General features: G+C 41.3%; 1 protein-coding gene across 1 annotated transcript in view; it reads right to left on the bottom strand.

Annotated features, from left to right (window-relative positions):
- Positions 1-13,443, bottom strand: part of LOC139749841 (macrophage mannose receptor 1-like) — a 97,324-nt gene that overhangs the window by 50,395 nt on the left and 33,486 nt on the right. Inside the window, exons 20-29 of the mRNA XM_071664153.1 lie at positions 12,326-12,480; positions 11,482-11,569; positions 10,760-10,918; positions 10,376-10,618; positions 8,387-8,569; positions 5,728-5,841; positions 4,252-4,388; positions 3,649-3,764; positions 1,433-1,587; positions 570-665 (exon numbers count right to left, since the gene is read on the bottom strand). Coding sequence (XP_071520254.1) covers positions 570-665; positions 1,433-1,587; positions 3,649-3,764; positions 4,252-4,388; positions 5,728-5,841; positions 8,387-8,569; positions 10,376-10,618; positions 10,760-10,918; positions 11,482-11,569; positions 12,326-12,480 — 1,446 coding nt within the window. The remainder of the gene's footprint in view (positions 1-569; positions 666-1,432; positions 1,588-3,648; positions 3,765-4,251; positions 4,389-5,727; positions 5,842-8,386; positions 8,570-10,375; positions 10,619-10,759; positions 10,919-11,481; positions 11,570-12,325; positions 12,481-13,443) is intronic.

The raw sequence follows: 13,443 nt of genomic DNA, 5'->3' as shown, positions 1-13,443 counted from the left end.
AAAAAAGGACAGTTGGAATACAAATAAGATACAGTGAGCAAAAACAGAAACACTGGAGATATGCTAAGAAACAGGAAGAAGGGAAACGATTTTTTTTTTTCAAAAGCACTATAAAAATTATCATACAATATCTTTAGATTTACTTTTTCCGATCACTCGTGGCACATGACAGAAGTCATTTAAAAAATACATAAACACATAACGGAGGTACGGTTGCCATCCTAGTCATACTTACAGATGTACCGTAACTCATCATCGCAATTCTTCATGGCCCAGAAAATGAAAAAGAAAAACAAAAGATTGCGAAGAGAAAAAGTAAAGTAGCAAAAATAAGAGAAGGAACAGGAAAGATATGAACAAGAAGAGGAGGAAGAATATCAGCTAGGGAATCAATAGAAAATATTCACAATAACTCCTTTCGCCGACATATACCGAATAATCATGAATGAAATTATCATACAATATCTTTAGATTTACTTTTTCCGATCACTCGTGGCACATGACAGAAGTCATTTAAAAAATACATAAACACATAACGGAGGTACGGTTGCCATCCTAGTCATACTTACAGATGTACCGTAACTCATCATCGCAATTCTTCATGGCCCAGAGGCCAGGGTTGGTCCTTTCTCCCGATGCTGACACGCACGTCCCACGCAGAGGATCTGTATGGGTAACATAATAATACAATCACTATCAATAATCCGACACTCGTGTTAAAGTGCAACCAAGATGAAATCAGTGAGTGGGTGGTATCCTATTCGTTTCTAAACACCAGTGGCCACCTAGGTTAGGCGTGGGCCGACTACCGCGACCAAGATTCGAACCCCTGCGGGCTTGACCCCTGGCCGGCTGTGCTGAGTCATGGATAGTATCACTAAACACTACACCACGGAGGTGTGCGTGTGAATATATCTGTGTTACTGTGTATACGTCTGTGTCTGTCTCTGATTGCTGGTCTGTCTATTTGTCTGTTCGTTATTACCAAACTTCATTTTGGATGTACGAATTCCTGAGTTTATTAATAAAATGATCGCACATTAGAAGGCGAGATGCCACAAGTTACAACTTAGTACGGTTCCATAGGTCAACATTTTCATAATTATGATAATCCTTTTAACAGAACAATTAGTGACCATCACAACATACCAGTTCAGCCAAATCATCATTCTTAGGAACCCTAAATTCATCGTGTTTCTCACACTCCATTACATAAGTGACTGTAAATGAATTAGCCTGCAAACATACAAGTACCGGGGGGGGGTACTTGGGGGGGCCCCATTAATACTAGTAGTGCACCTATTACCTTGTCCTAAGTGAGACAATATAACAAGGTCTGACAGAGAAATATTTCATGCTACGTCCACCCACTCGGAACATATTTTCATGAGCTGTGCAGTAACACTGGAATATTTCCCTCTCATTGACTAACCAGGTTGATATTCGTCCCAGTTGGTGAAGTCTACTGGATCCTCATTAACCCAGGCGAAGGTGATGGAGCCATCTGAGCCGACGGTGCCCGAGAGACCAATCCACGCCTGGCTCTCCAGGTCACCCAGGTAGGCCGAGATGATGGCGTTTTCAAATCTAGGGAAAGAAACTCTAGTTTTAGACGCACCATTCTCACATGCTCTTAGATGTTACTTAAATTGAAAAAAAAAAAAAATCTGTTAATCAAGGAGATAGGCAAAGATATATTCTTTTTTTATTATTAAACTCAGTTCGGGTAGCCAGAAATAAAGAAAATCAACAAGATCTTGAAAAGAGAAGTCCACAAAATACATTTGGGCGCTTCTTTTCGAAAGAAACACCGCCTGTACGGGATACATTTTCAAACCGTATATCCAGCTATTATCTCTTCGATTCACTCATCGCACTTCTCATCATCTGAATATCTGAGATGACGAACACCCTATGTGGAGACAAATAAAATGATTTGAACGGGTGAATTCATCAGATTCTTAGCTTCACTCCTATCCTGGTCTATACCATATATTGCACATCGACCATATCATTCTTATACATCTCTAAAGATTATTCTCATACTAATGGCATAACTGAGGAAGCTTTTAACAAACTGTTCTCGAACTTTTACAAATCACTGATTACGTCAAGGGAGGTAAGGTTCATTTTTAAAATGCCCTTCCAAATGGTCGTCATAACCCACGAAGCTGATCGAACTGAAATCTATCATACTCAAGGAAGGTTGTGTTCGGTGACCCGAGCCATTTCAACTGAAACAGTCTGAACCACATGAATTGATATATGTTAGAGTCAGCATGACGGCAGAGAAAGTTCACTTTACATGTGCAGTCAAAGAGTGTCAGGAACCGGTGTGGGCCGAGCTGGTTGACGAGTTACGTAAAACTGGAGAGGGTGATTCAATTTCTCGAGAAATTTAACAGTTAATTACATATCTTAATTATCATGAAACCCAAAATCATAGAATAAAACTGAATGAAACTTTAAATCATATTTCGAGGCTTATTTCGTATATGAGAGGGATATGGTCGATGGATAGGATAGCCTTAGACTGAAGATCCGGAATATCAAAACTAGCAATTGTTAATGATAAGATTCATGCAGATGATTCAAAAGTAAACTGCCAAATCTTAAACTCACCAGACCTGAAGCGATTCTAAAACTGGCTCCTCTCTGGGGATCACTTTTTTTCTTTTTTCAAGTCAGTGGTGGATGATCGTGATAACCTTAATGAAGTTGCCAAGATATTTTAAATATAACTCCGCACCTGTCTCACGAGATCAACCTTCAGACTTAGGCTATTATCCACCTCACGGGCTATGGCTGCTCTCAACATAGGTATGAACACACTAATTACTACCACATCGTATCCAAAATGTCGTATATGAATGGGTGTGTAGAGAAAACGCATGTGGGAAGTGTACACTAGACACCCGGACTGTTAAAACTAATTTGGGTTCACATTACTGAAACTATGTGAATAGCTGCTGAATCTGTAGTATTCATAAGTCTTATGGTCTGGCCTGAGCATGGAGAGTGAAGCCTAAACCAGCCTATGTTGTACCTATGGCCACCTCACCTACCGTTGATGGCCAATCTGCCTGTCGTTGATAATCAGCCTACTTCTCGTTGATGACCAGCCTGTCTTCCGTTTATGACCACCCTACCTGTCGTTGATGACCAACCCACCTCTCGTTGATAAATAGCCTATCTCGTTGTTGAGCAACCTGCCTGTCGTTAAAAACTAGCCTTCTTGTCGTTGATGATCAGCCTATTCACCATTATTGACCAGCCTACCTGTCGTTGATCGCCAGCTTACCTACCATTAATGGACAGCTTACCTGTCGTTGATGATCACCCTAACCGTCGTTGATGACCAGCCTCCCACTCGTTGGTGACCAGACTACCTCTCGTTGAGGACCAGCCTACATACCTTTAATGATCAGCCAATATGTCGTTGATGACCAGCCTATGATCACTGATGACCAACCCGCCTGCTGTTGACGGCCAGCCTACCTTTCACTGACGACCAACCTGCCTGTCGTTAAAAACCAGATTATCTAGCATTGATGACCATCCTACCTACGATAATAAACCTACCAGTCGCTGATGACTAGCCTACCTGTCGCTGATAAACAGCCTATATGTCGTTAACAACCAGCCTACCTGTCGTTGATGGCCAGCAAGTGCGCGTCACGACCCTCACAGTCGTCTTTGGCTTCAGGCCAAGAGAGAGTCGACCCGGGTAAAGTGTAGCACGAGCCCTTGTATGCCAAGTCACCCTGCCAGACAGACACGTATGACAAAGGTTACCCACACCATATATATGACTTAGGTAAACATATAAGTCTGGTTTCTATATCTTTTTCTTCAAAGGATTTGCATTGACCGGATCCCACTAACTTAAGAAACAGCCAAGAATTAACGATATCAATATCATTACCTGTCAAAACCAAAATTGTATTCAGCATGAAAATAGGCCTTATATATATATATATATATATATATATATATATATATATATATATATATATATATATATATATATACATTATATATATAGTACATATTCGCTACGTCTAAGGTGCCAGATATCGCTACTATATCCGCTACTTTTCTTACGGAAACTGATGGGGATGATGATGATAAGAAGAGAGACATTGGCATACGTGTATTAACTTGTAAAGATTTAATGAACTTTTGCCTTTTCGCCATTGTTATGCCCGATTCTCTACATACATGTGTAGGATTCCATGTTAAACATCTTACCTTCTTACAGTCATCCTGAGAGGGATCGATTGGCCTAGATTCTTGAGGTTTCTTGCAGATAAAATTTTGCGATGTGTCACAAACTTCTATATCCCATTCGCCATAGGACAGAAATCCATAGGAGCCACAGCCATGGGCTGCAAAGACGAGGGAAAAACAGTTATCGATGGATCACATACAAAGTGCTTATCCAACACAAAACACGCTCCCTAAGACCTCTAAACTCGCGCAGAATCCGTAGATTTTTGTTTCGAAGAATCAATACTGTCGCAGACAAATGTTTTGTTAATTTATAAGGTCGCCGATTATAATTCATAAAGGGCTCGAACACTGCCCTCCGCGGACCAAAGTAGTGCTGATCCTCTATATGTTAATTACAAAATATCTACGTCGTCTTGACATATATATATATATTACCTTGTACTGGTATTTCCTGGATTATTATCTGTGAAATATGAGTCGTTGTAATATTGTTGGTCATTGCTGATGGCAGATTAACTGACAGGAGATGAACGGTAGAGGAAGGGAAAGCTGAATGTTTGCAACCGATGTCCGGTCTTGCATTTTATCGAGTCAGTCTATATCATTTCAATGTTAAGAAAAGGTCATGAGCGCAGTACTCGCTCATTCCAGCCCTATTGCCATCAATATCGTTTTATCAAGTGATTCTTACTGTTACATTGATAATCATGACACTCCTCAACTTCGAATCATTCACACATTCTCACTCATTTATTCATACACTCTCATAGTGAACGCATAACATAAACTAAGAATCAAAACCGATGCCTTATTACGTCAACACAAATTACTCTAAATAGTATGTCGGTATGTCATAACTCTGGGTGCTCTCTCTCTCTCTCTCTCTCTGCTACAGTACTTATTTTTGAAACTCAAAATGGACTATAATTGACGGTATTCATCATTACTGCCTGTTTATTTGGCCATTCAAATAATACTGACAACTGTTTCCTATGCTTATCATAGACAAGAAATCGGACGCAGTGTGAACAGGTAGTTGCCAGGACACCACAATGAAACATTCAGACTCGTGCGCCGCGAGCAGAGTTAGCGTTACTGACCATGAGTCAGTACGAGCCAGCCCGGGTCCCGGACGCGTATGCGATCGAATCCTGGGCATAGAGTTAGTCGATGCAGGTGCCTGGCTTAAGCTGATGTGTGTGTGTGTGTGTGCACATAGTTGTAAAAAATATGGTACATATGTACAACGTTAAGAGACGGGGAGGCATGAGTGTAAAACTATCCCTCCGTATCATACAAACAAGGAACATACACACACACACACACACACACACACTAGTATCCATTATATATCCAATTTCTCAAATACTCATGTCTTGATTTCATTACAAAGTTGGACAACTCATGCGTTCGAGCACAACCTTTCAGTTACTCTCAGCTGTTATGCGTTGCCAGACGTATGACACCCTACGTGATGAGAGTCAGACAACTTACTGGTGTAAAACAACATGTCCCAGTTGGTGTAAGTGACGGTTGTTCCATCAGTCCAGGCATACTCTCCAGAGTGATCCTCGTCTGTGATACCAATCCACGTGGAATCGTAACTGTCTGTAAGGAAGGAACTACTTTGCAAACGTAAGTATATTAAGTAAATGCGCTCATACAACATATAATACAATTGTTCCTGGCAGGGCACGAAGTCCATTAGACCGACCCAGCAATACAGTGCAACGAGAATTTTTTCTTCACTTATATATATATATATATATATATATATATATATATATATATATATATATATATATATATATATATATTATCCCTGGGGATAGGGGATTAAGAATACTTCCCACGTATTCCCTGCGTGTCGTAGAAGGCGACTAAAAGGGGAAGGATCGTGGGGCTGGAAATCCTCCCCTCTCAATTTTTTTTAATTTTCCAAAAGAAGGAACAGAGAAAGGGGCCAGGTGAGGATATTCCCTCAATGGCCCAGTCCTCTGTTCTTAACGCTACCTCGCTAACGCGGGAAATGGCGAAGTTTGAAAAAAAGTATATATATATATATATATATATATATATATATATATATATATATATATATATATATATATATATATCCCTGGGGATAGGGGAGAAAGAATACTTCCCACGTATTCCCTGCGTGTCGAAGAAGGCGACTAAAAGGGAAGGGAGCGGGGGGCTGGAAATCCTCCCCTCTCGTTTTTTTTTAATTTTCCAAAAGAAGGAACAGAGAAGGGGGCCAGGTGAGGATATTCCCTCAAAGGCCCAGTCCTCTGTTCTTAACGCTACCTCGCTATCGCGGGAAATGGCGAATAGTATGAAAAAAAAAAAAATATATATATATATATATATATATATATATATATATATATATATATATATATACATATATATATATATATATATATATATATATATATATATATATATATATATATATATATATACATATAAGTGAACATTACGTACTTCATGCTGTTTATCATCTCCAGTGACAACCACTGAACTACAGTAGCCTGGGGTCAAGCGTCCTCCAACCCCTCAGGTGCTTGCCTGCGTATAGTCTCCATAAGCATATGCCCACCTACATCGCTCCTTGGTATTCGGACCCTCAAGTCTTCTCGGTTCCATCTTAGTGTACCCATAGTGCCTCTTGGCACCATGAAACTGTGGTTACCTGTGCAAGATATTCCCTTGTACCATCTCTTAGATATCTTAACGTACTTGTATCTCTCTTCTTCGATATGTTCTCCGCTGGTGATGCCATGTGACTCTTAATGTTACCCACCACTTGTTCTTCCTCACCTTGATCGAAAAATGGCATGTAACCCTTAAACGATCGCCGGAATTCCATTTCTATTCCAAAGTGGTGGAATACTTTCTTTTATTTTTCAAAACACTCATTCCGTCTAAAAGAAAACAAAAACGTAGAGGAGCATTTTGCTGTGGTGTGTACGATTTTCAGGGTCAGTTTGAATGCAAATGAATCACCTCGCTGGCAGTCCATAATTTCCCGGGTAACAGTAACTACCCAGGTAAGTATTATCGTCTCCAGCCATGAGGATCAAGGTGACGACCAGAACCATCCTACCTCATCTGACTCCTATATTCATATTCTTTCTTACCTGTCTTTTTTTTTTTCATAAATCATATGATTTTTTTCCTTACAGCCACGGTTTTTATTTTTTTCTTAGCATCAGTCTTTCCATCTCAGGCCTTAATGAGGACTGTCGACCGTGGGTGGCCTTTCCCCAGGCCTTTAGGGAAATTGCTGGATTTATCAGCAGCAGATGATGAAAAGTTGTATCACTATAAATGGAGGGATGGCCCGAACACATCCACACACATGATAAGTCATAAAACCTGAACTAGATCGAAAGATAACCTTAAAAAAACATAGTCATCCTTCATCACTGACTTCTCATAAAGACAGGCGTCAAAATGGCATTAAATATGAAAGAATGAAAGAAAACTGTACAAAAATGTGAGAAGAACATCTGAAGGAACGAAGTTGCGTGAATGAATATGTATCTCGGAAATGTGTAGAAATGAAATACCAAACGTTGCAGAAATGAAATACCAAATGGTTAAAGAACAGGTTCAAGAAGGAATAATCTCACCCTGAAAATACATTTGCATTAAAAGTCTAGGTGTACATCATTTGCTGAATTCTGTTTCGCAACATTCTTATGGTGATGGATGTTGTTAGCAATAGGTATTTACCGAAGAATGCCATAGAACACTTGGACTATAAATACAGCCTCTCGTTATATACTGATACTGAAATGTGTTATGTTTAAACACCAACATGATTCTCAAGTTACATACAACTTTTCTTAGTCTTAACTGTTACGCCTTCTTGTACTACATCACCTTGTAATCAATCGACTCACAAAGAAAGACCATCATGGCCACGGGCTAATGAAGACATACTAACGATACTATAACAAATAGGTGTAAAGTAGATATATGATGCAATGCCAAACCTTGAATACAGTAATTTTCATAGAAACTACACATGGCCGTTATCTTGTCTGGCTACTTCTTGTCATCTCAGTCCTATATATGACTATATCTATACTTGATTTCCTGTCATCGACAGGGATCGCACAGAAGGAAGCTTCTCACTCACTTGGGTCCACTAGAGCCATCACGAAATCATTCTCCTCGGCCGTGTGTATGGAGACGAGGTCGCCTCCCTTCCTCTCGCAGGTATCCTGGGCATCACTGAAGGTCGCGAGAGAATCACCCCCGGAGTACCAGTAGCAATACTGGTCGAACACGAACCAACCATCCTCACAGCCGACGGTATGTGCTGGAGGGGAGAGAAACACACCACTTCATGTAAATGCACATGCTCTCTCTCAGCTGTTACATAAATGAAGGCAGCCAGGGGGTGTGTGTGGAGCACTCGGGATGTATTCATATGACCGTAGGTGAGTGTGTGTGTACCTGCGTGAGTGTCCATATGTAAGGAAGTTTTCCCTGAATGATTGTACTGATATGCATGCGATTCTGTGCTCAGTATAATTGTGTATATGAAACGTGTAAATCAGTGAATATATCTAAACTTAATGTTTCTTGATGTTCCTCTGTTTGTAAGTAGTGTGCACATATAAGAATACAAATGACTGAGTATAAATACACATAATCTAAATACCTATCTTATGATTCTATATGTGAATGTATATAAGCTGCTCTCAGGAAGATGTTGAAATACTCTTTTTTTCTCTTAAATGTTTGTGTTGCCATATCTTTATGTATGATACATACATATATTGAACGTCTTCGAGGTAGAAAAAATTAGTCAACAATGAAGGATCAGCTCCTACAGTGATATATATATATATATATATATATATATATATATATATATATATATATATATATATATATATATATATATATAGCATCTCTTTCTGTAAGGTAATTAACTGTTGTACTATAACCACCACAAGTTATCACAAACAAAGCAAAGAAGAAAAAACATGGATTCGTAAATACCATGCAGATCTCTTTCGATGTCTGACTTCTAGAGAGCATTGAAAAAATACCATTATCTATCAGTAGTTCTTACAACTTCATCGCATAGGCAAGGGGAACAAAAGCGAGTTCGAATTATAGAAATATAAGTTTGCTGAGTATACCTGGTAAGTTGTATGTTAATATGGTGACTGGCTGGGCAGTGGAATGCAAAGAGCATCAGATTGGCGAGGAACGATGTGACTTCAGGTATGGTTGAGGATGCTACGATAAGGTGTTTGATTTGAACAATTTGCCTGAGAAATATTTGAAAAAACAGGAAGCATATGATAGGTTGATAGAGTAGCTTTGTCGAAGGTGGTACGGTGGATGATATGGAATGGATATGAAACACTGACTGGACAGGACGTAAACAGGAGCCACCAAGGCCAGGACAGGACCTAGACGGGAGCCACCACTGCCACGGCAGGACCCAAAAGGGAGCCACCACTACCAAGACAGGACCCAGGAAGGGAAACCAGCACTGCCAGGACAAGATCATTCTGGGAACCAGTAGTGCCAGATCAAGACCCAGGCAGGATCCAGCCGGCCTGGCACTGCCAGTTCCAGTCTGGGCGTTGTCCTGGCACTGCCAGTTCCAGTCTGGGTGTTGTCCTGGTACTGCCAATTTCAGTCTGGGTGTTGTCCTGGTACTGCCAATTTCAGTCTGGGTGCTGTCCTGGTACTGCTAGTTCCCGTCTGGGCGTTGCCCTGGCACTGCTGGTTCCAGTCTGGGTGTTGTCCTGGCACTGTTTCAGGTAGGACGTGTTGTCCCCACGGCCGATGGTCTCGGCTAGCGTTTACCCGCTGTTGTCTCCGTTCAAACGCCGTATCAACGGAGCACTTTACCCCCCCGAGCTGTCACATTATAATGCTGACTCAAACAGATGAACGATATGTTCTGATGTACATCCTGCAACAATCATCAAATCCCATCGTTGTCAAGTGTTGGGGAATGGTACTACTTACTTTATGTTCACGTTCTGAGATCACGACGACGGGGTAGTCAACTCAAATAACCGTTCTTAAGAAAATAAACTAAAGATGATAACAAAACGTACCAAGAGAGAGCAGGTTTCTGGCAGCTGCCACAACTTACTGGGGAAGAGCTCGCAGCCGAAGTTCCGCGATTCAGTGCATTGGAGGTTGTTCCATTTCCCATTGGTAGTACCACCAGGGTAGTCGATACACTCGGTACACCACTCTGCGCCCATGTTGTTAGGTTCCCCTCCGTTCCAGTTGGTGTAGTTAGCGTCCTGGCCATCACTCCAGGTCCACACCTGGGCCTCCGGGTCGTAGGTCAAACCCAGCCACGTAGCTACACTGCTCTGTGTCAACTGTCCTGTAGAGAGGATTGACGCCGTTAGTTATACTGGGAGAACTGTCACATACGACACTCGTCATGGTGGGAGTGATGTCATGTATGACAGCCCCTGGTGTGTGTGTGTGTGTGTGTGTGTGTGTGTGTGTGTTCGAGACTTACCTAAGAAGAAGGTGTTCTCGTCGTCGGAGTGGATGCTCACCAGGTCAGCCTCAGCGTTGTAGAACTGGCACCAGTCTCGAGCCCCGTGCCAAGTGGCCTCAAAGTTACTGGCATAATAACACTTCTCCTCATGGTACGCCCAAGACAGCGGACAAGTTTCTGAAAAGAAACAGGAGTGATCTTCAACTGGACGCGTAGGAGTCAATATGTATTTCTGTCTTAATAGGGTGGTTAAAGGAGGGGAAGAAGAGGTGGGAAGGGGGAAGGGATAGTTTGAATTGGAATGGATGACTGAAGTGTGTACATGCGGATGGCGGTGTAAGATTTTTAATGCATTTGGGTGATCATCTGGAAGGATGTCTTTAGTGCCTTGTTCATATACCCCAGGCAGACTGGGGATATGCATGTTCTAGTGTTGTATCTTTGGTAATAAAGCGCCCCCGTGCACTTGACTTCGAAAACTATGAAGAATGATTCAGCGAAAAAAAAAAATCCGAAGAAAAATGTCACTGGTGAAAAAAAAAAAGCAGAAAATACGCTGAAATCAACGACTATAATAAGACAGTTCGGGAAAATCAAAAAGACGTGGGAAAACAAAAGTGTATATAAGCAATCAATTAACATCATAATTCAAAAGAAGCATCATAAAGACAGGATGGAAACTACTTAGTAACCTTGCTAAATGTGAACTGCAAGAAAACTTCCCATCAAACTCTACTTACTGACACTTATCTTGCACACGTAATAATTGTTCTCGGAGCATGGCATGTCATTCCACTTGCCGTCATAGAAGAAGTCACCTGACCTCATCTGTTAAAGAAAGATTTATTCAAGTATTACATTGCAAGAACAAATTTCTGACTAAATCTTGGGGTAAAGGGATGAAACTCCCATCATCGGGGTAATGCATTCAGAACCAAATAAAGTACTGGCACAGGCAAGTGGGGTCGATATCACAACAAAAATGCGTTTCAAGAGAGTGAAATGGAGATGCGTTTTTCGGGGATGAAGTGACTCAAGGGTTATCGGGAGTGTAGTGAGGTTGCGTCCGGTGGCGTCTCTCACTGACCACTCAAGTGTGAAAACAAGACAGTGAGCAACAGAGCGGAGGAAGAATTAACCGCATTCGCTCGTGAATGGTGGCGTTTCTGGATGTTATCATCATTATCTTTGATTCGAGGGGGTGTGTGATGTCACTATGGTTAATCTATGAATGAGGTGTCGAGAGAGGTACATATGAGGGTCTCGGAGATAAGGGCAGGTCTACACTATACTGGGGATAGGAGTGCCTTGGAGGTGAGTCAAATGCTGTCCCCAGATGACACGGGTTTGGTGGCTGACTCGAGTGAAAGACTGCAGAAGCTGGTGTCTGAGTCTGGGAAGAAAACTGTGAAAAAAAACCCTGAATATGAGAGGTATTTAAGGATACAAACTTTGCATTATGGTAAATCACATGTCTATTTTGTTCATATAAAGCTAAGGCGTCTTACACTCAACAAGCTGAACCAATCCTATGATATAAACGTGCACATAAACAACGCTCACAAGTAACGAAGAAGTACTCACCTCCCCACAGTGTTCGTTTCCATTAGCATTGTTGGGCTCCCCATCCAGCCAGTTTTTGTACACCAGAGGCGAGCCATCAGTCCAGTGCCAGTTATCGCCATTGTTGTCATCGTGAAGGCCGATCCAGGCATTTCTCCAGTTTCCCTGGAGCACATCTGGCAGGTGGAGACGCTTCTTGTCAAGACCGAGTATTGGAGAAAATTGCTTTTCATTCTACCGTTTTACCAGCTCAAAGCAACTTCGTGGTTTCAACCCGTGTTTTATGACATCCTACGACTCTTACTCAAGCATCATTCACTCACACTGGTAAATATGATTTTGTGACACACACACACGCACACACATCCATTACAAATGAACTCGTGGCCTAACCCTGACGCATGCAGTAAACTACTCGATGATTTTTTGACCGATAAGAAATTGAAGCCATGATCCCATGACCATTCGTTCCTCGTCCGGTTATAAGCAGCTCCAGGGTCAATCCCAGGTGAATAAATATGGCTCTCAAGATGGTAAGATGCATATTTCGAAACGACTCATGTCACTTTAGAAAATCATCACCACCACCCTTTATACAGAATGTGTAACTTCGATATTTTTTTCAGCAATAGTATTCAGAAGCTGGTCTGTTTCCGAGCAGCCTGGACACCTTATCATAACTATGACAATGGAAACCAGACCTCGAATTATACATCTACCTCTGGCCACGTCCCTCTCATCCTTACTGCAAAATTCAGTGATCGTGTCCCTTTGTACCAATACAAATCAACATGCTCTCTATCCTAGATGCACGCTGCTTTAGATTTTCTGTGCAATTTACTTCTTTTGAAAGAAAACTTTATACTTCCCTTCCGTTAAAGAAGTTCAGTGTGAGATTAGTGTATTGTGGGTAGTCTGGTAAACAGACTTGAGACAAGTGTCTCATGAGTATGTAGTTTACAAAACACACATAAAATAGGAAGGGAAAGACAAGACTGAAAACAACGAAATAAACTTCTTGTGTTCTTAGGATGTAAAGGGGGGGAAAGCGACAGGGCACAGGTGGCGCTCTTCCAATACCAGACAGATAAAGGAATGTTAAGCGGGTACCGGTAATCATTGTGGAGTCAGGACTTCCT

The sequence above is a fragment of the Panulirus ornatus genome, chromosome 8 (genome assembly GCF_036320965.1).
Source record: "Panulirus ornatus isolate Po-2019 chromosome 8, ASM3632096v1, whole genome shotgun sequence".
Lineage (NCBI taxonomy): Eukaryota > Metazoa > Arthropoda > Malacostraca > Decapoda > Palinuridae > Panulirus > Panulirus ornatus.
The sequence above is the reverse complement of the archived record's forward strand: the minus strand, read 5'-3'. Positions and strand labels throughout refer to the sequence as shown.